At 35.3% G+C, this 24566-nt stretch overlaps 2 protein-coding genes across 8 annotated transcripts in view; both read left to right on the top strand.

The window, feature by feature from the left end:
- LOC106066212 (polynucleotide 5'-hydroxyl-kinase NOL9-like) overlaps positions 1–24566 on the top strand; it is a 329067-nt gene that overhangs the window by 208888 nt on the left and 95613 nt on the right. The gene's annotated exons all lie outside the window — the stretch shown is intronic.
- LOC106061915 (protein Wnt-5b-like) overlaps positions 1–24566 on the top strand; it is a 221903-nt gene that overhangs the window by 149097 nt on the left and 48240 nt on the right. For all 7 annotated transcript variants that reach the window (XR_008777586.1, XM_056027018.1, XM_056027019.1 and 4 more), the window contains 2 exons: positions 14164–14320; positions 18120–18388. Coding sequence is in view for 6 of the 7 variants with exons in the window: in XM_056027018.1 (XP_055882993.1) it covers positions 14193–14320; positions 18120–18388 (397 nt within the window). In the remaining variant the exon portion in view is untranslated. The remainder of the gene's footprint in view (positions 1–14163; positions 14321–18119; positions 18389–24566) is intronic.

Genomic DNA, 24566 nt, shown 5'->3' with positions numbered 1-24566 from the left:
TATGCTTGACCTGGATGTGGAAAAATATGTAGGTCACAGCTTGGACTGCGAAGCCACGGGAAATACAGCATTCATCATTAATCTTCGGACTCGAAGACAAGCCTTATTATTACTACCCCAACCCTCACCACAAAAACTTAAAAGTGCCTTTAAAAATTCAATCATACATAATATTTTTTGTAACATACATTTCTCGGTCTCCACTTCCATCTGTACATGTCTCTCCGTTCTCTTTCTCATAGTAAACCATAGTACTGATAGAACATAGGGTTGGTATGCAACACAGTGAATACTACTGACCCACAGAACCGCCCACGAGTCAAACTCCCTTCATTAAACTCCCTATATCTTTTTTTTTTCACACAAAATTAAATTTGGCATCATCTTTTTCTAAGCATTAATATTATTAATAATAATGGGACTGCAATGAAGTATGTTTACATTTCATTAGTCAATCAATTATTGGTAAATAATTATTGTGTTTGATATAGAATAAAGGAAATAACTGCTACATTATTGAGAGAAGCGCAGATTTATTTCCTTTATATAACTTTTTTTTTTTTAAAAGGCTTATTAATTCCTAAAATTCCTTTTTAAGTTTTTAATTATGAATGGGTTTTTCCCCATCGAAATGTCCAAGTGCAAATTCAATCTTACTAGCAGTTTTTAGGATTTTATTTTTGTTAATTTTAATGTTCAGGTTACCCAACAAGATGGAAGTGTTTATACTTTAAATATTGCAGATGTGAGCATTGTAAAACATTGACAAGACATTTCACTAATATTAAAGGAGATCATTTTCCTGAAGAGTTTTAATTTTGTTATTCTTTTTGTTGTTGGTGGTGGTGTTGTTGTTATATTTTGGTTTACATTTCCTTCACTGGCCATTACAGAGTCTATTCTATGTATTAACAGCCTTAATGAATTCGTCGTCCTTCGGGCTCAGTGCTAAGTTTGTGGTCAGATGAAAGAATTAGAAACTAGGTTTTTAAAATATTTCGTATAGATATATATAATTATATAGTCCCAATAGTTTCACTCTGAATCTTAGATGTATCACAATAGAATTGTAGTGTGTAGTAGGAATGTTAATAACTTTATAACATTGAATCTTTCATACACCATCAAACATGTTTTCATGAAATTTTTATTTTACTATCATGTTATCATTCGATTTGCCGGTTAAGCAATTGAATGCTGCAAATGTCAAGGCTAGTTGAGCTTTCTTGACTTTGTAATAAGATTAAGGTGCAAAAACAAAATAGTGTTTTCTGTATGGACATTGTCTAACGTTTTGCGCGGACAAAATAGTCATTGTCCAGCTCATTGACGTCATTGTCTACCTCATTGACGTCATTGTCCAGCTCATCGACGGTGATATGGAAACTTTTTTTTTGGTCATGAAATGTGTTACCTCTAAACGAGAGTCAGCAATCAGCCAAAAAGCAGTATTCATCTACTGGCTCAAAGATTGGAAACTGTAGCACAAGGACTAAGGCGTTCCCAAATTCTTTTGAAATAACAGTCCTTCTTGTCTGCTGGACTGTTAGAAAACTGAAATTATTCAAAACGATATTTTACTTTGTGTAAAGAAACGAATTAATTATTTTCCTACACGAGCAAGGATATGACCTGATGCCTTAATTGAAACAATCTCTTCAGAAGTTTTATGCTATCAGAAACTATGCTGATTTATCTTAAATCTAACACTTTCCCTTGCGATGCTAGAGATTATTGCTCAGAGTCTAATTTTTCCTATAGAAACTATCTAGGTATTGATTGTGGTATAATATGAAGTATTTGTCGATAATTTCATGTCTCATTGTTTATTTTTTTTTTAAAAGTGTTTGTCGTCTGCACGTTATGCTAAAAACAAAATCTTGCTTTATAAGGATCTAAAACAAAATGTCCGAGTTGAAAATGTGATAGTCATGTCCAAATAAGGCCCCAAATATAACACGGTAGCGTCCCATTTCCCAAAGCCTCCCGTCTATGTATCTGGCGATGATGCTAGTTGTGTTTCTCCAGAATCTAGTCCTGTTGTCTGGAGAACCAACTGTTGACATGAAAGATTTTTTGAAACACTAACGAGAGGTTATCTCCGCTTTTTTTTTTGACAGCTAAGAACAACAAATCTAACAAACCAGCAATGTTTCTAGCTCGTTAAAAATGTCTGGGTTTTTTTGTGTTTTTTTTTTCTTTGGTAACATTTCTAATGACGTTTCCATTGGTCCATGTGAGGCATAAAGAGAAAACCTAAGTTTGTGGGATTAAAGGAAATATCTGCAAATATCAACATTCATTACCGCGTAGTGCTCCTACAACAAACACAGAAGATCTGGAACATGTGTTTGGGAGCCGTGGTAATCTTTTGTTGGTGAAAACCTGTTTTAGCGAATGAGCAGAGAAGCAGGTTTTAGCTAGGTAATAGGATTTCTTTATTTTTCATTGCAATTATCTGTCTGTGAAAATAAAAGCCACAATCTCATTATAGGCGATAGAAGTGAAGAACCTTGAAAAGTGGACACAGTGGCCAGGGATTCAATGCTAACATTGATGACCATCTCTTTGTTTTGAAAAACGTTCAGGTTATTGGAACTCGCGTTTCTTTGTCTCTTGTTCCAAGTTCCTCCGGAGAGACATATCGCATAATAGATAAAGTTTTTACTGTTCAACTATCTCTAACTAGTTCAACGTACTCTTCAACTCTCAGTGGACGTTCCAATACGAAACTAAAGAAACCTTGACGATCAGCTGGTCGAAAACATGGTCCTCCGACACAAGAGTCACACCAGCAAGTGAACTAGGGATAAAGACAGTTTAACTTCCAGAGACTATAATAATAATACCTAAATAGTAAAGGACACTTTTTTTTCAGATTATAATTATAGTTTATACACTTCTTTCAAGCAATTCGCTCTGGACTGGGTCGGACTTAACATGGTCTATCTATGATTTGTTATATATTTGAATTTAAGCATTGCTATTCTAATTCATGGTTTAAAAGCAATGACATATCCAGCAGAAAGAAACGCTAGAATTGTTCATTGATGTATAAACTTTCGTTACATTTGGTTAAAATTAAAATCAATTTGAGCATTTGGAGACCAGTGGTATTGCTCTGTCGTTCATTCAATGGTCTCGTTTATTGTGACTGGGTTTTATTGTGTCAACATTTCTTATTTAAACACAACTATCGTCTCGGGACAATTCTGTATTCATTCATTTACAAAGGGAATAACAACCAGATACATAAAGCACAGTATTTTCCTAATCAGTATACATAAATATTTTATCAATATATATATATATATGTATAAACAAACGGACTTTTCTACAAACGCATCTTGGACATACTACGTACTAGGGTATAGAATACAATCCGAATTGATTAGGAAATAATATTGTCAAGGTGTCACGTATGGTTGCACAGCAAGTCAATAGTTGAGTTCTGACAATGTGTGGCAGTGACCTCATTAGGGTTGGTGTCATTAAAGTAAAATCATCCCCCTGACCCCAACACAAAAAAAATTAGTTTAACCATAATCTAGTGAGCTGACTAAGTGATAGCTACAGAAGAAAAGTTGAGTTGATTCTATTTTAAAATTTCATTATTTATGACATTTTATCAATAGATATTACACATACTAGAAATGTAAGATTATTAAAATTAGTCATTACCATTATACTATTACATAATTGCGTAGCTTATGCAAGCGATTGGGCACATCAATGCGTACTAGTTAATGGATGAGAGAAATTCCTGAAATTTAACATTTATCAATTAGTTTGGATCAGTCATGTAATTAAATTTGAAATAGGTCTGGACCAACATAAGTAAATCTGTGCGATTAGAAATAATTTTTTACCAATTGTTTTTTTAAGCGCAATTTCATGGTTTAGCTTTCTCAATACGATATGTTCCTATCACTTGTCTGGACCGGTTGAAAAGGGGCGAGGAGGAAGGGGGTATCTGGGTGATCGCTTTTTAAATGTATTTATAAAACAAAAGTGAGAGACCTGACTTCGAAGTCGAGAACAAAGGAAGCCAGGAAGCTGCATTTGAAAACAGGTTTGATAGTTATTTATAGTTTTTTTTTACAAGCTTTTCTTTCTACAAACAATAAAGGGGACTAATTCAACTATACCACCTTATCAGTGAAGTAAAATTTCTTTCCCTTGTTTGATATACCAACTAAAGTAATTAATTACCAATTGTTATTAGCTAATTTGTTATTTTTAAAATTAATTCTTATGCTGTCGGGTGAAAGAAATAATTGTGCAAAGTTTCAGCTCGACCCGAGTTTTGGTGTGGGAGAAATAACGTGTACAAACCTTTTACCAAAGAGACAGTGTGAGTCGATAGAAGCTTTTTTCAAAAAAACACTATGTGATTTACAGGCAGCATTCTCCTACTGCTACAAAATTTACACCATAACTTCATTCATCATTAAATCTCATTATAAAAATGTAAATAATCTACAAAACCAAATGCGCAAATTGAGATCCACTGGCTTTCGAAAGGGAATTATCGTTAATAATTTTGTTGAGCTCTTCAATACAATCTAGGATTTTTTTGAGAAACAGAAATATTCATCAGTTGTCAATGAAGGTAAAAAAAGAATTGTTTTACATGGCAGGCATATAACTGAAATGAATGAAATGAATCTTCGACTGCAAGGGAAGAAATTGACATTTATTGAATCAAAGCTAATCATTGTCTCTTTTATTGAGACATTAAATCTCTTTTGTCAGAATTTTTTTTAAAAAAAGAGAGTTTTACAGTCTCCTAGAAGTTGTTTTATGATGCATGAATTATTGCTAAGGGAGATCGATGTCTCTGCTACTTGCCTAACAAGGTTCAACGAAGAAATGACAACTCGCTTCTAGGATTTAATAAATTAAAAAGTGAAACCTTCTATTACTGATGTTCGAATTAAGTTGCAGTACAGAAATAATAGAGTAACAAAACGATGTCATCAGTCCATTGAGTTTGAACAGAGAAGGTTCAACTGAGAAATGAATGCATTTCAATGTTCTTGTTTATACCAAATCTGGTCAGAAATGGAATTACTATTTTCATCCGTCCCCACAACATATATGACGGAAACTGTTACAAACCTAATGAGTAAGCACATAAATAGACTGAATGTAGCCACTAGTGGAGAATTGGGCCTTGCTTCCACTAAGCCAGACATTTCCATTTGGCCTATTGTCAAACTGCATGAGGCACAAGGTTCCCTTAAAATTAAATTTCATGAATTTAACAATACTGATAATTGTATTAAATATACAACTTAATTTAAAATTAATTCTAAAAATAGTTCAATAATTAAAGAAATGAATTATTAAATGATTTGAAGAAAAAAATTTTGATCGTAATGTCGTGAGTAATAAGTGTGTGTGTGTGCAACCTCTTTAAATGACTGCATTTCAGTTCTAATTTTGGTATACTAGTTCTAAACGAAACAAACTGTCAGTGACAATGTTCAAGGCCATCAATACATTGACTCTTTCACATTTCTTACTTTAAGTCCCTGAGGGGGGGAGGGAGCGCTGCTACAGTTTTTATAGAGAAAATATACGAAAAGTAAAGGGGGTAAAAAAAAGTAAAAGGTGGTACAAATACAGAAAGAGAGGCAGACAGATAGACAGATAGACAGACAGATAGATAGATAGATAGATAGATAGATAGATAGATAGATAGATAGATAGATAGATAGATAGATAGATAGATAGATGAATGGATGGATGGATGAATAGATAGATCGATCGATCGATCGATAGATAGATAGATAGATAGATAGATAGATAGATAGATAGATAGATAGATAGATAGATAGATAGATAGATAGATAGATAGATAGATGGATAGATGGATAGATAGACAGACGTACAGTTCTATATATCAGACGAACATAAGCATGTTTGGATGTTTTGCTGCAGTCACTTCATTTTTTTAAGTTCTCGGCTTTTGCCGTACGTTCATTTTGTTTTTGTGTGTCATGTGAGCGCTGATGTAGGCCTGTGTGTAACATTCACTTTGCAGTCGAGGCTTCTAGAATACAAACAGAAAAACAACACACTAAGTAATGCTATACAAGGAACCCGATCAAATAAAAGAAATTCTGGTTTTGAAGTCAGATTACAAGAGTACTTGGCTATGGCGTTCTTCTATGGATGTTAGAAACTAATGGTCTACACACTCCTCTGTCACTTCATGTCAGCTGCTTCAAGTCTACAGATCAAGCACTTCTAAAGTAATAATGCGATCCATTGATTGTCTTAAAGCTGTGCTAGTGATTAGTGGCTCCTAATTAGTCACATCTGAATGTTAACTGCAACAGGGCCGGCTGTAGGCATAGGCAAACTAGGTAGCCGCACAGGGTCTCCAATGGAAAAAAGGGGGGGGGGCACAGGACTCTAAGATAAAAAAAAATTAGAGAAAATATTACGAAACATGGATCAAATTTCAAACATAGAAGAACTCTATGGCACTATGACTACTAGCCTCGCTCCAAGCCTCTACCATGATTTGAGGTTTATTCACAAATGTTTAGATATGTTAGAACATATGTTAGAAGATCATTGATTCTTCCTTTTGCTGACATGTCGAAACTAGTCTGGTGATCATGATTCGTCTATGAAGCGCATTCATGCAATCGGCGCTATATGAATTTAAATTATTTGTTGATTTAGACATAGATACAGGAAGGTTTTTAATTCATTTTCGGTCTTAATTTTTTTTCTCTATTTTATTTTGGGGTCACTCTATTCACTACGCCTAGGGCCTCCAATTACCTAACACCGGCCCCTGGCTGGAAATTGAACTCTTTGGGTAAAATTTTGGATAAACAAACATGCAGGAATTGAATCTCTTCGCACACGCACGCAACCGCACACAAACACACACACACAGACATGTATTCCTAAAATGATAGATGCTATTTGATAGCGTTGGACCAATCAATAGCTATTTCAGTACGTCCTGTAGCCTGACATGGACCAGCGTCCCACTTTAAAGGTCAATGTCAGTTTATCCCATCATCTGGACATGCCACTAATTGTCTTTGGCTACGATTTCCATCATGCTCTTTGACACGCGCATGTTGAACAAAAGTCAAGCCTCCACGCACGTCCGAGTACAAAGAACTAGTTTCAGTACAGTCAATAGTCGACATCTAAAAATAAAACAAACATAGGGTAGACCAAAATTAACACAATGTTAACAACTGCTGTAATAAATAGAACTAAAATAATTGCTGGATGATCAAGTGGTCTTGAAGTTAATGAAGATCCGGCATTTGAATCTTGCAGCAATTATTGGTAGGCTATCAAACTTCTTTGTAGAAGGCATCTCTTTCTCTGTTTCTTGTAAATTTCTCCTTATGGTTTAGTCATGGCTCCGTTTGGAAATGTTTTTGTCTCTACCCAATATTAATGACTTTTTTTTTCTCTGTCAAGAACATTGGTCACGTGTAGGATCAAAACATTTCAATTATTTTGGGGTTATTTTGCTCCAATTAGTCGCTTTAATTAAAGAAATAGCCTTAACTATTAGTGGCTGTTTGAATCATTGAAATGTTGTTTACTATGCTCATAGACCAGAAGAACAGTCACTCAAATCCTCAAATTTGTGTACTTCACTTTGAGCTAATTTTTGGTTATACAATTTTAGACTTATAAGACTTCATTGCAATTGAGTTCAATTAAAATAGAGTAACCAATGAGAAAGTAATTTTCAACCATTGCTTTAGTTATATGATTAAGATTTTTTTTTTCATCTTCTCAGAATGTTTCCTTTGTTTTTTGTAATGCTCATATTCAAACTAGTTGTTTTGTATACGACCTGTGTACGCTTGACTTTGGTCCAACATGCGTGTGTTCAGTACATACAACGAACTGACAGGCCAGTTTATACCGGACCGGCCGATGTGAGAAATGGCTAACCAGTTCGCGATTTGTCCATCCAGTTCGGAAATCGGCAAGATGAATATTTATGACATTTCAAATTACACAGAATTTTGTTATTTTATATCTGCGATGATTTGTTGATCCCTTGGTCGAGCTATTGGATCGGGTGCAGCCTTGGCCGCCAATCATTGAATGTGGAGACGCCACTGTAAGAAGTATGTATACGAACTTTCATTTTGTTGGCTATTATTGGTTGATATAATGATGTCAGCTTTATTAAAACAGCCAGTGTTGTAGTTCTGTATGCTTGCAGTATGACCTAGCATCTAACAGAGCGGCAGAAGGCCTACGCAACGTTAAGATGCTAGAAGTTGTGACGATGATTTAAAAAAACCAAACAAAGTGTACATTCTTTCACAACCTCAAAAAAAAAAAAAAAAAAAGATTTGAAAAAAAGGTTTTGAATGTTTGATGAATACATATTGAGAACTACCTCAGGTTACGATACCTAACATGCACCCTGCCTTCTCATATATTATAATCAGGTGTGCGAAACCAACACCAATGGTCATTGAAGTGACCTTGCAGGTCAGTGTTGAGGCCTTCTATAACGACTGGTCTCTGCGAACCGCACAGGATAACACAGCCATTTGTAATGGGTTTTATTTAAATTTAGTTGGAGATACTTTAAAGTAAATGAAACATTTTTTTGTGTGAAATATAATGCATGTCTTTTTGTTTTATCATTGTCACAAAGCTAATATCAACTCACTCTGTCTGTCTGGTAAAAAGCTTGTACACGTTATTTCTCCCACACTCAATCTGGATTAAGCTGAAATTTTGCACAATTTTTTTTTTACATGACAACACAAAAATCAATTTAAAAAATTACCAGTTAGTTGATTAACTATTTGTAATTATTGTCTTTTTGTTTGGTATATTGAACAATGGGGGGGGGGGGGGGGGGGGAAGTCGTACTTGACAGATGTGGTGGTATAAGTAGAACTAGTCCCCTTGAGCTCTGGGTGGATATTTTTTAATGCAACTAAAAAGAAGATCCTGTAAACCTTCACCAAGATATCCCCTTCTTCAATCGCCCTTGCACAACTGATCCAGACAAGTGATAGGATCATAGCACAGTAAGAAAGATAAAACGATTGGTAAAAATATTTCTAATCGCACAGATTTACTATGTTTACGATTGTATTGCATATATTTACACGACTGGTCCAAACTAATTGATACAATTGCACTTAATATAAGCTTTTTTTAAAGTATTTTTTATGTTGTTGTTTTTTTCATTTTGTTTTTAAGCAATATTAAAACCCACACAATATTCAACAGTTTATAACATAGCCATAATTGCATAACAAATTCACATCTCAAATCTAATTTACAAAATATATATATATTGTTCTGAAACAAAAATAATTGAACTCCAACACAAATAGAAAACATAAGTATTTCTTTAAAGACATGATAAATGAACATGTGTCTAAAACATTTAGCGGCAAAATCTGAGGTGCCAAAACGTTCTGCTTCGCACGAGCCGAAGAAAAATGACTCACACTAAAACCTCTGTCAGAATAATCACAAGATGAGACAGAATCAAGACATTCTCTTTAACAAAGCAGCAGAGACGCTGACAAGTATCGTTACAACGAAACTAACAATACACTGGAATTTACAAATGCACAGCTTACTGGACAATCTTGCATTAGCACATAGGGTATAGGCCAAGGTATTCTCTGCATTTCGCGAAGTTGGCGGCCAAAGCAAAATAAACACTTTTAATTTCAAGTACATCTGGTATTGGCCACACGCCTCGGCCATTCGCGAAACATATATATGTATTATACGCGTAATGATGGTATTTGTTTAAAGTGATTCAAAGTTAAATGTGGCTGCACCAAGTGCTCTGCTAACTATTTGGATACATCTATTTCTGGACTCTAATAAGCCATTCATAGTTTCTCACAAAGACCTTTGTATTCCTATTTGTTTCTGTCTCGGAAATATGACTTGACTTGTGTGAGGCTATTCTACGTGTAATCCAGTCCAAATATACATTTGTTCCGAAACAGCGTCTCCCAACAGAAATAGGCCACGAACTGCACCAACACATATGCACGAAAATACACACACATAAGTTGGAAGTTTATTTTCTCTGCTTCCACAAGAATTGAGTATCTCTTTGTCAATAAACACGGAGTGGGATCCTGTCCTGCTGTATCTCCCCCATCTTGGAGAGCCAGGTCCTAAACAAAATGACGCTAATCCCTCGACTCAGCCACCCACATACTCTGTGGAACAGCTGGAAGTTTACAGACGTATGGTGTCAGCATCAATGCACTCTGTGTCGCTACAGCTCTTGCAGGCTACATCTATATGTTCAACATCTAAAGACTATTGTCTTGAGAGTTTGTGTTGATAGCTATTGGCGAGCTGTGGTTAATGCCATCATTTGTTTGTAAAGTATCATAGAAATAAGAAAAATGTAAGAGAAATACCATTGCTAGTTACGTCTCTCTCTCTCTCTCTCTCTCTCTCTCTTTCTCTCTTGACCCGGCTCTTCTTTTTTTTTTCAGTATTTTCTAGACAAATGTATTCATAGGTTAGCCCATTCGCTATACAATGGACAGAGAGATTTAGCCTTGCTTGAATGTTTCTAAAGAAATTGGCGCCTTGCGGCATTTAAATGCCCTATCGTCAGTTGTTAGCATTTGTTTCTTAACTCTTTCTCTCCTAATCGAAGATACCGTAATTGATTTGACCTCATTAATTGAAATAAATGTTTAATTTAATTGTAAACACATTACTTTATGCTATATAGAAGGAGCATGCCTTCCCCTTTAAGTCTCCACCAAATAAAACATTTTCTGTTAACAAAGATCAAAGCTATTGAAGCTTCATCATTACATGGTAAAAATGTTGTAAAATGTTTTATATGTTTCGGATGTTCCTTCAGAGTTGAAGATAATTACTTCCTAGTCCAAACCTCCCGCAGGACAACGGGGGATGGGAGCGGGCAGGGTTTTAACCCGGGACCATCGATGAATCTGAACGACAGTCCAGCGTGCAAACCGCACGACCAGGCAGCCATGGTAGTGAAATAGTCATGACTAAAATGAAGAATTCCGTCGAAATGTGCAAAAATAATTACGGAGAAAAAGAGTTAATACAATGAGACACTCTTGTAGACTGAATAGTTGAACAAAGAATTATAATTTTAAAACGTAAAAGACATAGCGATCCATGAGACTTAGTATTTTGTTCTGCTCTCAAAGGCTAAGTTTTGTGTTGTGTGTGTGGCTTTGACAAGAACCAATAATTCACAAGTGTCTAATACTATTAGCGTCCGTTGTCTTTTAGAATTATTCAAAAACAACTCTAGTATCAAAAGTGATTTTAACTTGCGATCATTTGTTCGGCACTTTGCGTCCCTTATGATCGAGCCAGATCTAGAAAGTCATGCAGTGTAGGAAGCACGGCATTGTTTGAGAAAACAGCAAACAGACTGTGTGAGGCTGTTTGAGACTGTGTGAGACTGTGTGAGGCTGTGTGAGGCTGTGACCAAGTGAATTGATGAAATAAACTTCATAAAGTTCATACCTAGAGGACGATGAGGATTCATATGCTGGACACTTGGAAAATCCTGACCTTTGGACACTGAACACAAGGAGAGAGTCATCAAATATGTCACGATATGTGGGCCTGAGATTCGCTGCACTATTTAGTAAGCATACCGCAGTAGTTAACTAAAAGTGATTAAGAACTAAGGATGTATTGCGTTATAGTGTTGTTATTATCAAACATTACGAGGTACATTACAGTGAATGTTAATATTAAAGTTTACCGGTGGAAATAGTTTCAGCATTATGTGAAGATGGATAAAAAGTGCTGGTAGATGTTATCTCCCCAGTCTAGACTTGTATAGGTCATCTCTCAACTCTAATTGGCCCTTTGTTAGTCTTGGCTTACAAATCTGAGACCAAATCACCGTATCAATTACAAGACAGGTAAACGGATTTCCGAAAAAGATCGCAACCTCCGCCCGTGGCTCCCCCTTTCCTAGACATACTCGTGTGTGACCTTGTTTGTACTTGACGACATCGGAAGTTTAGAATGGCACAAAAGGTAGAGGCCTGGATGTTTATTGTGTGCATGGTCGCTTTACTTTTCAAATAGAGCTTTGAAGTTTTCAGACCGCAAACGAGAAGAGATAAGATCAAATCTGATGTAGAATTTCAGTTAGAGGCCTGGCCAGCAACGTATATCACCGCGGTCTTTATCTTGATCCTGGAGATCTATTTGGCAATTTGTGTTTTATTTCAACATCACACATTTCAACCCTATAACTTTTATCTATCAATATTTTCCCTATACATGAATATGACTGGAAATCATGTGAATGAATTTATAGTGGTCCTTCACTGTAAGGTGACCCACACTATACGTGACTGTTAAATAATGTTCTTTTTTTTCCTGCTTTCTTTCATTTATTTGACAGTGCTGTAGCTTAGATCTTGTGGGCAGAGTTATTCACATAAAGATTATCTATTACTACTTAATAATAAACATATTTATCCGACAATCAATCTGATGAACAACTGTCTTTGCAGTAATATACAAAATATAAAATGAAATCCCGAGATTTTAAAGGGTGTTGTATTATGTCAGCTCATGATATTAAAGGATGTTGAATTAAGTCTGCTCATTCAAATCTACTGTTCTCGCTATTCGGTTGTTAAAATGTGTCTGTCGCTCCGTCGTCTGTTTCATCAGCCTTCCACGTCGGGTACAGTGCATCCTTCTGAAACTAGCATGTCATAGGACATTCCTACACTAGTCAACACCTATACACTCCCTAATACCCAAAGATCACGTTACTTGATCTATTCCTGTCAAGTGACATGAGTTTAGTCCTGTAATTTAATTTATTTAACTACATTTATTTTCTTGAAAAGTTTTTTTTTTTTCATTTCTTCTTTGGTTTAGTTTAGTTTTAAATAGTTCTATGAAATGAAGAAATATTGATAAAGCAAAGTCTTAGCATACTGTCAATTATCTCTAATTTCATAAATAACTTTTAGATTTGCTTTCTAGTTGATGATAATAGAAGGAATCATTTGGAGTTCAATGATTTCACGTTTTGTAGAAGTTACAATGACTTCACGTTCTGTAGAAGTTACCACATTCTGTAAAAGTTACTATGACTTTACGTTCTGTAGAAGTTACCACATTCTGTAAAAGTTACTATGACTTCACGTTCTGTAGAAGTTACAATGACTTCACTTTCTGTAGAAGTCACCACATTCTGTAAAAGTTACTATGACTTCACATTCTGTAGAAGTTACAATGACTTCAAAAACCATCTCCAGCTCCAGCCCGCCCTGTAGATCTTTTTGACTTGAGTCATGACTTGGTCAGTGTTTATGTCATAACTCAGTCTCGTGTGTCAATCAAACAAAATGGATGATGTCACCGTCGGACTGTCAACAAGATGTTATTTCCTGGTGTATCTTTCGACTCTAATAGATGACCGCCATTGATAGGCCTAAATAAAGTGTCTTCTTTTGACATGTAACTACTACATAATTGATCTATAGCAACTCACTTTCGAATTTAAAAACAACAATGATTAGTCGTAGGTGAAGAGTGTGGCGGTGAATGAAGCATTATATTCCGTCAAAACAAACCAAAAAAAAAACACCTTTTACTTCCATAAAGAAGGAGCAACAGTTAGGTAACAATTAGTAGAGAAGTCATTAACGTATGAACGATTGTCCTGAAGTATTTATGGTGAAGCGCTCCTGGTCCACGCCTGTCCGTTTGATGCAATCCTTTCCTTTTCGAATAGGTGCTGTCTTGCGCCTCTTTTCTTTCCCCCAGCCCTCCTCTACATGAGGTGTCCTCCTCGTTGTCGGCTTTTTGAAAATACATTACTAAATGTTTAGGAAAGTTTGTTTTTTTTTAACCAATTCTATTCTATGTAAATATTTATTTATACTTATGTGGATATTTCTTTGTATTTTATCTCTTTACCTTGATATTGCTAAAACGGCGTTTTATTTTCGTAATTTGTCTTGTTGAGGAGATTCTGTATTACCTGAGTCTTGATAGATGAGTATTTTATAGAGACATGGAAAGAGCTCTGTGTCGGGAGTTATTACCAGTTTCCTTACTATAATAATACTGTCAACTACATGATGTTAACGATGCTACTGTTGGTTCCTATTTTTGTTACAGATGCGGTGATTGGTTGAGATTATGCTAGCATGGAAGTGTCGAGGCGGAGGAGGAGGAAAGATGATCTTCCCCGTGCACCGACCTGGTGGTGGTGGACATTGGTCATCCTGTTGGTCTCCATGGAAACACGCGCAGTGTACGCTCTGGACATGTGGTGGTAAGTAGAGCAGCCGCAGCGTCGCATTCTCCGTGACTGTTTGATCCCAAGCACATCAAGCAATGAGGCAAGGTGGCTGAGCGCTTGGCTTCCGAACCGGGGTCCGGGGTTCGAATCCTAGTGAAGACTGGGATTTTTATTTTTTGGATCTTTGGGCGCTTCTGAGTCCACCCATCTCTAATGGGTTCCTGATGTTAGTTGGGGAAAAGTAAAGGCGGTTGGTCGTTGTGCTGGCCACATGAGACCTTCGTTAACCGTAGGCCACTGAAACAGATAACCTTTACATCATCTGCCCTATAGATCACAAGGTCTGAAAGGGGAACTTTTTTTTTTTTTTACATCCAACCAGGCAGAGAAATTGTGTCTTGTCGTTTTATGTGTAGCCAATACCCTCTGCACTATCTGTGTCTGTCATTTGTAAGCGCTTGGCTTTATCTATATACTCCATTATATACATGTAAACAAGTTTTAGAGCTGATCTTGTATAGAGAGACATTTAGACTATATTTTTTTCTCTTAATCGATAACAATATATACCAATAATATAACCGCTAACAATTTGAACTATATTTTTTTTATTTGGTCGTCAGTGTGAACATGTCTAGCATTGGACTAGTCATAAAGAACACACACACAAAAAAAGTAGCCGAAAAGAAAAACCGCAATCAGTGTCAGACAGTTGAAGGTACGAACCTGTTCTTTGTACTGACTCCAATAGTGAGAAACGAGGAGAGAGAGAGAGAATGACGAGCCATGAGAAAAAAATGATATTAAAAAAAAACAAAAAAAACTTGTAAGATTGAGAACGCAAAGGGTACGGAGAAGATAGAGAGGTATCTATTTTTAGACACTGATGGCGTGATATAATTGTCTAATCTACTTTTGTATGTTCGCATCTCCGTGGGCTATGTTTAGAAGAGCATTCATGAATCAATCATCTCTACGCTGACATTTGGGCAACAGTCTGATGGAAGAATTCACTAGGCTGGATCACTTTGTGTGCTAGTCTCACCAGCTATTCAACTCACAAGCTCCATTAAGTGCCATGGGTGCTGAGTTGTAGACATCTCCTTATTACTGGTCTACTGTTTGGGCTCGCTAGTAGATTAGTCTGGTGTCATGTTCAAACCTGGATCTGTTACGGTTTACCTACACCAGTAAGAAGCAGTCAGTCTTAATCATGTCATCAAATCGCGGACAATTAGACATTTTAAAAAAGTTTTTAAAATTCAAGGACTAACAGAAATTTTCTAGCAGGCAGGATTCGAACTTGGAGTCATCGTGACAATGTTCAGAAGCGCAAACCATACGCCCATCTTTTAAACTATATGAACACATTGAGTATAGTTGTTTCTTATTATATAAAATTGCATATCATTTACGCAGTAGCAAGTAGTCTATTATATACATGTAAATAGACTAATAATCAGGCTTGTCTTCGAGTCCGAAGATTAATGAGGAATGCAGTATTTCCCGTGGATACGCAGCCCCAGCTGTGACCTACATAGACTAGCTTGTCATTAATTTTGTAATAAAGTTTGTTAGGAATTTTGTGTTTTGTTGGTCCATACAGGGGTGGGCAGAGTTCAAACTCCGGACCACCGTGACGACAGTTCGAAGCGCTTACCACACGACCAGGGTCGACACTTGTATTTTTTTTCAAAAGGGTTACTATACACGTGTCATTTGGGAACATGTGTCACTCTGCACATGTGTCTTTGTGCACCTAGGTCTCTCTTAAACAGGTGTTTTTGTAAACCCTGGTCTCTACCCATGTGTCCCTCTACACATGTGTCACTGTGCACCTGTATCTCTACACATGTGTCTGAGTACACCCATGTATCTTTAAAATGTGTCTTTGTGCCCCTGGGTTTCACTACACGTGTGTCTGTGTGCACCTTGTTTCTTGCTGTACATTAGTACGTATTTGTTCCTGACACACTCTGTTGAACATTTAATCTTTGTAAGGGCGAGACTGAAGACTTGAGAATCAAGAAATTGGAGATGTACACATCCCTGTTACAAACTGAGTCCAACATTTATTTCTGTATGTTGTGGAAAAAAACTTGTCCCTTATTGACACCTCAACTGACATGTAGTCACAGCCTCCACACATTCACCAAACCTCTAGAAAAAGCGATGTGCTGTCACGCAGGCAGCAGAAAATAGTAATTACGGACAGACAGACAGACAGCATGCCAAATTCCTGGGCACCGCGGCAGTCCTGAGTGCTCTTTATTTGTTTAACATTTTCTCCCGCCATTTTTTTAAAGGATGAAGAGTAAGAACAGGGGCATTAATTTGTTAACATATTGTTCCCGAGTTACTCGCCTTGCAGATGACTTTAAGAATGGGTTTTATGTTTTTCTTTATATCTCATAGCTTAGTATAAGGGATCGCACTGCTGATTGAATTGGGAGTAAGTCGACTCCAGTGAGGAAGTAAGAGCAAGTTAAGCGATTGTACTCAGACACAAGTACTTTTACTCATGATTTAGGTTTGACAGAACAATTGAGACATACGTTTATAATTTTATGCCCTACATAGTTCCCATGGTTATACAAGATAACAAAGTAAAAAAAAAAAATACGCTCTTTATTTCTGTTGAAAGAAATGTAATATAATTTAAATAGCACCAGGGGCGGGGAAAAAGAAAAAAGATGTTGTGGTTGACTTTCTGAACAGGTACTTGGGTGTTTAGTACTTGATTATTAAGAATCTGAGTAACAATGGATAACTTATGCAACAGGCGAAAACTTGACAAAAAAGAAAAACTATTCAACGTGACTCGAGGCAATATATCTGATACACAATAAACCAATGTATCACATTTATGGAGCACTATACTGGAACAAACGTAGGTCAATAGGTGAATTGAACAAACATTTATTTTTTTTATATTCTTTATTGGAGTTTTTTTTGTTTTTTTATTTAAATCTTTTTTTTTCCTGTTACTTTTTAGTAGTAATAAATAAGAGAAGAGTATTATATTTTTTTTTTATGTTGACGCTAAACCTTTAGATCAGACAATCCAGCTTTGGTTTCTAGTTTTTTTGTATTAATATCTTATGACATGTCCTCGATAGACAAGTTATTTGCTTGTTAGTTCTCCTGTATTTCGTATAATTATGCGGATTCATCTGAAACCGGAGCTAGATTAGGATGCCCAGGGACTCAAGGAAATAAATAAATTACACTAACAATGATAATTGTATTGATATACTCTTGATCTTACTTCCTGGCATGTACGATGTATGTCTTTTGGTGGCCAGGGAATCTCTCACATTTTGACATTGTCTTATGTCCTCAGCAATGTATCAATTGAGCATGCACAAAGTAAATAACAAATTCATTCTTTGACATTTTTACATTTTGTCTGTAGAGAATACATTTAAGATTTTGTAGACTGTTTCTTTTGTGCTGTATAGATCTATGTGATATGGTCACTTTCTTCCCTTTAATCAAAAAGCAAGCTATATAAACCAAGATAATCGATTTAGTCAATCAAATTAATATTATTTTGTAATGCATCATTTTGTTAAGCTGTTCATTTTCAACATAGAATTATTGAATGCAGTACTAAAACATTTAGCACCTAAAGTGTGCAATGCACACAGGCGTTCGGATGTATAGCAAGGTTGCAACATTGAATGACTATGTACATTCAATAAACATAAAGATTGACACACTGTTTTCACCAGCCATCAAATAAAATAAGATAAGATAACTTTATTGGTCCAGACTAATGGACTATAATTCCCCAATGCCAGTTGAATCTAATTGTACTGTTTGGTTCCAGGCAACTTGGAGTATCTGGGGTAGAGAGGTGGAAGAATCATCCGACCTACGTCTTAGGTGCCTCCCAGCCTGTCATTGGACTTTGTGCGCAAATCAAAGGACTTTCTGCCCGACAGCTTAGACTGTGTACCACGTACCAGGATCATATGTCCAGTATTGGACGTGGGGCCAAGATGGGCATTGGCGAGTGTCAATTTCAGTTCAGAGACAGGCGTTGGAATTGCAGCACTGTACAGGACTCTTCAGTTTTTGGACCACTTATTCAAATTGGTAAGGAGATTCACATTTTATTCTTTTTTGTTCATTACAGCACGAGTTAATATCAATTCCATAGACTGTTATGTCAACAAAAGTCTAGTTCAGTGAGATGGAACTTGTAATTTCATACACCTTGTATTTTCTTGTTTTAAGCTATGTAATCTATAAACAAAAAAGCCTCCCACCTCTCGTAGTTTCGTTTACTATCATTCTTGAAAATATAAAATACATAGAAATTTTCCCAATATAGACACATGTGATTAAGTTTTCACTATTTCTTTCCAACATCGAATGATTTTTATGGTGTTTATGTATCGATAAGGAGTACTTCTTCAGGGAAACTGGGTATTTGTGTGTCACGTGGTGTATGTATCAAGGCCCCAAGAGATGTGTAAACAGGAAGTTAACTTACACATTTGTTTCGCGAACATTCAGGTTTTTTTCTAAACATAAGATTGGAGAATGAAGGGAGTTAATTAGAAATGAAAAGGTTTTAATTTTAATTCCGATTCGAGCGGCTTCGATTTTAAAACATAAAAAGAAGAGACAGTCTCGCTTCATGTTAATTTGTAGTTCTGAATGTCAGACTGATTTAAAGCTAGGTAGGCCTATTGTAGTTCTGAATGTCAGACTGTTTTTAAAGCTAGTTAGGTCTATTGTAGTTCAGAATATCAGACTGTTTTAAAATTAAGTAGGCCTATTGTAGATCAGAATATCCGACTGTTTTAAAATTAAGTAGGCCTATTGTAGTTCTGAATGTCAGACTGTTTTAAAGCTAAGTAGGCCTATTGTAGTTCAGAATATCAGACTGTTTTAAAATTAAGTAGGCCTATTGTAGATCAGAATATCAGACTGTTTTAAAATTAAGTAGGCCTATTGTAGTTCAGAATATCAGACTGTTTTAAAGCTAAGTAGGCCTATTGTAGTTCAGAATGCCCGTCGGCCGACTGGTCACTTCAATGAAGTCTAGGTGCTACGCTGAACTTGTTGAATACAAGTGTAGTGCTCAACTAGTCACATCTTTTCCTCTTTGGTTTTTCAATGATAGCATCGTTCGGAAATATCGAGTTGATTTTTTTCTTTTTTTTTTTTTTACTCATTTCACTACGCAGTTTCCTGTGAGCTTGAGATTGAAAGTTGTCCATATTTGAGGGCGTCACCTACGTGTAGAGTGAATGTACAGGGTTATGCTTTTTTACAGGCTCCCTCAGACGTTTCTCTTTCAGTTTTATTTCTATATCATCGCGTCTGCGAACTTCGTTGTCTTTGATCAAATACATTTCTTTCAATTGTTTAATCAAATTACAAACCTCCCCATCAGACCAGAAAACAAAAAAAAAAAAAGTGCGAGGTTTTCCTGTGTTTAGTTGTGGAAGTTCTCTGATCCCCAAGTCACGTGATCAGTGCTGGCCATCTCGCTATTGAAGGGAGATAACATTAAGTTCCGAAAAAAACATTAGCGTTTACAGCTCGCAAGTGCAGTTTATATGCACATGGTTGTGTCCCCTGTAGGTTGTAGGAACCCACCACTTCCCTGGTACTCACTTCTTCAACTCACCTGGCTATAAACACTAGGTTTTATCTCTCATCCAGGGGCGGCTCTATGGGAGTTGCTTCTCCTTGTTTACAATGTGATCCGACACGTTCCATCCTTTATTCTTTCACATTTTGTTACCCATTTTTTTCCCTTCTTGTTTTCTGATAAGTCTACATCTTGGTGTCTGCCAACACATCATTTATACATAAGGCCAGAAAAAACAAAACTCCTGAAAGAAAAAGATTATTTTATGTAATAATGTATTGAACTAATTTAAATATAAGCTCATTCTAAACTCCAATTTGAAGATATCAAAAAAAAAATATTTTTTAATGCAAAAAACGTCCTACACATTCCGCCATCTCCGAGATTTTGTTTTAGAATTCTTATATTTACATTTCTTATTCCATATGCTAGGACATATTCTAACGAGCTCCTTTTTTCCCTAGTGCTATTAGAGAATGAAAAGGGTAGCCTAAATCAGCCTGAAATGACTTAGCAGTGTCTTATTAAACATGCAAGACTAGATTGACGTATTGATTTCAATTATCTTCGTTTTCAAGGAACCTCTCTAATAGAAGCTTTGTTGTTGTTTTTTTTTCAAATTATTTTTTTTTCTTGTCTGACACTTAATTAAGTCAAAGACTAGAAGTACTTTAGTCTTTTTTAAAATACATATCAAGTAAGTGGTCACCTATTTTCAGTCTTGCTCATTCACTATACACTGATAAGTAGATCATACTTACTACAGTGACCTCGAGTAGGAGACCACTTTTTTTTTATTAAAAAAAAATTGTAATGGAAAAGTTACAATCGTTATCGACATCTCTAGTAATCTTTTGAGACCATTTGTTATTGCGTGTAACCTTACACCTGTGGGAAAAAAAACGCGAGCTTTCTTTTATCTTGTTTTAAAAATGGTTTTCATGCATGCGCATATAATATGCAAAAAATAATTTTAATGACCAAAGGGAACTCATTTGTTATACCATACGCAGCCTATTCTGTGGATGACACAATAGTATGTGTTTGTCGATATGATCGAGGATGCTACTTTACTTTTAGGGTTGTTGTGTGAGGGTAGGTGTAATGAATTACTGTGTGTATGAGGTTGGGGTTTTCAAGCTAACTATTGTGGTTTCCACACCTGATGAACATTAAAGCGCTACATGGTAAAATAAACTGCCGAGAAGGAAGAAATAAAAAAAAAATAAACCCAAAAAAAAACTTGTTTACATCGGGGCTATAAAATTGAAAGCAAAGATAAAGTGGAAGGATAGGAGCACAGTAGAGGGAAAAAAAAAACAAGATCCAAAGTTTGGTCGTTGACTAAAGAGCTGGGGATGTAGGGTAAATTCATCACATTCGGGAATGTCTTGATCTAATGAGTCGCTTCATCCCTCACACGTTTTGTCCATCAGGGGGGAAAGTGCTTGTCAGCTGCTGGCTTAAGACTTGCATGTCTGAAAGAACTAGCGCTTCAGTTTGTAAGGTTTTAAAGCGAATTCTCAGCACGTGCTTAACAAGGCAGAAAAAAAAACCAACATGGAAGCTAGAGATGTTCATACACGATAAACAATATAGATCAACTGATAAACAATATAGATAAACTGATAAAATAGATCAACTGATAAACAATATAGATCAACTGATAAACAATATAGATCAACTGATAAACAATATAGATAAACTGATAAAATAGATCAACTGATAAACAATATAGATCAACTGATAAACAATATAGATCTACTGATAAAATAGATCAACTGATAAACAATATAGATCAACTGATAAACACTATAGATCAACTGATAAACAATATAGATCGACTGATAAACAATATAGATCAACTGATAAACAATATAGATCAACTGATAAACAATATAGATCAACTGATAAACAATATAGATCAACTGATAAACAATATTGATCAACTGATAAACACTATAGATCAACTGATAAACAATGTAGATCAACTGATAAAATAGATCAACTAATAAACAATATAGATCAACTGATAAACAATATAGATCAACTGATAAACAATATTGATCAACTGATAAACACTATAGATCAACTGATAAACAATGTAGATCAACTGATAAAATAGATCCTGATAAACAATATAGATCAACTGATAAACAATATAGATCAACTGATAAACAATATAGATCAACTGATAAACAAAATATATCATCTGATAAGCAATATAGATCAACTTATAAACAATATAGATCGACTGATAAACAATATAGATCAACTTATAAACAATATAGATCGACTGATAAACAATATAGATCAACTGATAAACAATATAGATCTACTGATAAACAATATTGATCAACTGATAAACAATATAGATCGACTGATAAGCAATATAGATCAACTGATAAACAATATAGATCAACTGATAAACAATATAGATCAATTGATAAACAATATTGATCAACTGATAAACAATATAGATCAACTGATAAACAATATAGATCAACTGATAAACAATATTGATCAACTGATAAACAATATAGATAAACTGATAAGCAATATAGATCAACTGATACACAATATTGATCAACTGATAAACAATATAGATCAACTGATAAACAATATAGATCAACTGATAAACAATATTGATCAACTGATAAACAATATAGATCAACTGATAAACAATATAGATCAACTGATAAACAATATAGATCAACTGATAAACAATATTGATCGACTGATAAACAATATAGATCGACTGATAAACAATATAGATCAACTGATAAACAATATAGATCAACTTATAAACAATATCGATCAACTGATAAACAATCTAGATCTACTGATAAACAACCTAGATCAACTGATAAACAATCTAGATCTACTGATAAACAATATAGATCAACTGATAAACAATATAGATCGACTGATAAACAATATAGATCAACTGATAAACAATATAGACAGTTACTCTGTGTTAGTAAAACATTCCATCAAGCTTGTTGTCCTAGAAGTACACATTTATTGGTGACATTAACAGAAAAAAGAATGTTTACTAGTTATTACTATACTTTTATTATCTACAGAAACGAGTAACATTTAAAACGTTGGGGGATATTAACGGGATGAAACAATTCCCTTTCCATGTAGCTGATAATTTGTTGTAAGAGTTGGTGTTTTTTTTTCTCTTAACAAATAATGAATGACAAACAAAGTGGAACATTTTTAGCCCGTCCCAATTTCCCCCTGCTGCTGGACAAAAATCCTGGTTAAGTCAATGCAAAGTTCAATCCAGTGTCTATCAAGTTCTAATGATAGACTCATTGGAGATTTTCACGACACCCAAACATTGTCAACGACGAAAAACGGAACTTCTCAATTGTTTATGAAATAAAAGTTATAAATAGAAACACAAAATGTTCCATCACGTGACTTTTGAAAGATAACTCATCAACACGTCCTGTAGTTTGTACACCGGATACACCGAAACAAGATGGCTATTTATAGTTTTTAAGACATTATGAAAATCTTGTATTCATATAGACTAAGAAGACTTTCCTCAAAATGAGCGTATATTTATTTATTTAACTCTTAAACCATGACAACACATGAGAATAACCGGCGACGTATTGACTATAGAATATGTCCTTAACTTTAGACCAAATTTAATTTTAATGATTATTATATTTGAAAAAAAATTATAACGGTCAAACAAAAGATTTCATATTGTGACCATTTAGCTAATAATTATTTTCCAAAATGTATACATAAACTGTTACAGTTTTAGAAAAATCGTTAGAGCCGTTCTTGAGATCCATGTCGCCCACCCTGAGCCCATGAAGAGTTTGTAAGCTGAAAATAGGGATTGTAAAAAGAGACATTGAATTGAAATCGAAATATACCCATGCATAGACGAGAGACGTTTCACAATGAACAACATTTGGTCTCCTCTTTGATCTAATTGTAACTTCCAATAGAATGAGCTCCCTTCAGCTCTGCCATATGCGACAAAACACTGCGATAACCTCGCTGTTTTTATTTATTTATTTAGCGCACGTTTTGAGCTATGCGTTACACATTTGGGTAAACTTTGGTCTAGAGCCTCTTTGACTATATGAACTAGTTTGTCTTGTAATAAAAAAGAAACAACTTTCGGAACAAAAAGCAGCATCTGTAGATTTGTGGGTCTTTCGTTAAACTTATTTAAAGTAGGGTCATTGTAAGAATACTATACTACTATCAACATTGTCTTTTCTAAGAAATACAAAAGCACAGAAATATAACATCAGAGAAACAGGTGTCAAGAAGCTTTTTTATTACAATCCTCTATTCAACTCGTAACTTTGTGGAAACTTCTGAAGTGGGTGGGTGCAATACGGATCTCGAAAACAGCTCAAACGATTTTCCCTAGAAATTTGACAGTTAATGTACATCGTCAGGAAAATAAATGACTGGCTCGTTGGCCAGAATGGAAAAGCTTGACAGTTATAACTTTTCAGAGTAACAAAAGAAATACATTAAAATGTGTCTAGAAAACCAGCAGATATTGATCTTGGACTGACTACACGTCATCGGGTATTTCCGCATTCCTTGAAGAGTTCAAATAAATTAATGTTCAGCACTATTCTGCCCATCGTCTTGTCAGTCTAGATCTAAAGGCCTAACATT

Source organism: Biomphalaria glabrata, chromosome 4, assembly GCF_947242115.1.
Source record: "Biomphalaria glabrata chromosome 4, xgBioGlab47.1, whole genome shotgun sequence".
Classification (NCBI taxonomy): Eukaryota; Metazoa; Mollusca; class Gastropoda; family Planorbidae; genus Biomphalaria; species Biomphalaria glabrata.
Note: the sequence above shows the minus strand (reverse complement) of the source record. Positions and strands in the feature narration are given on the sequence as shown.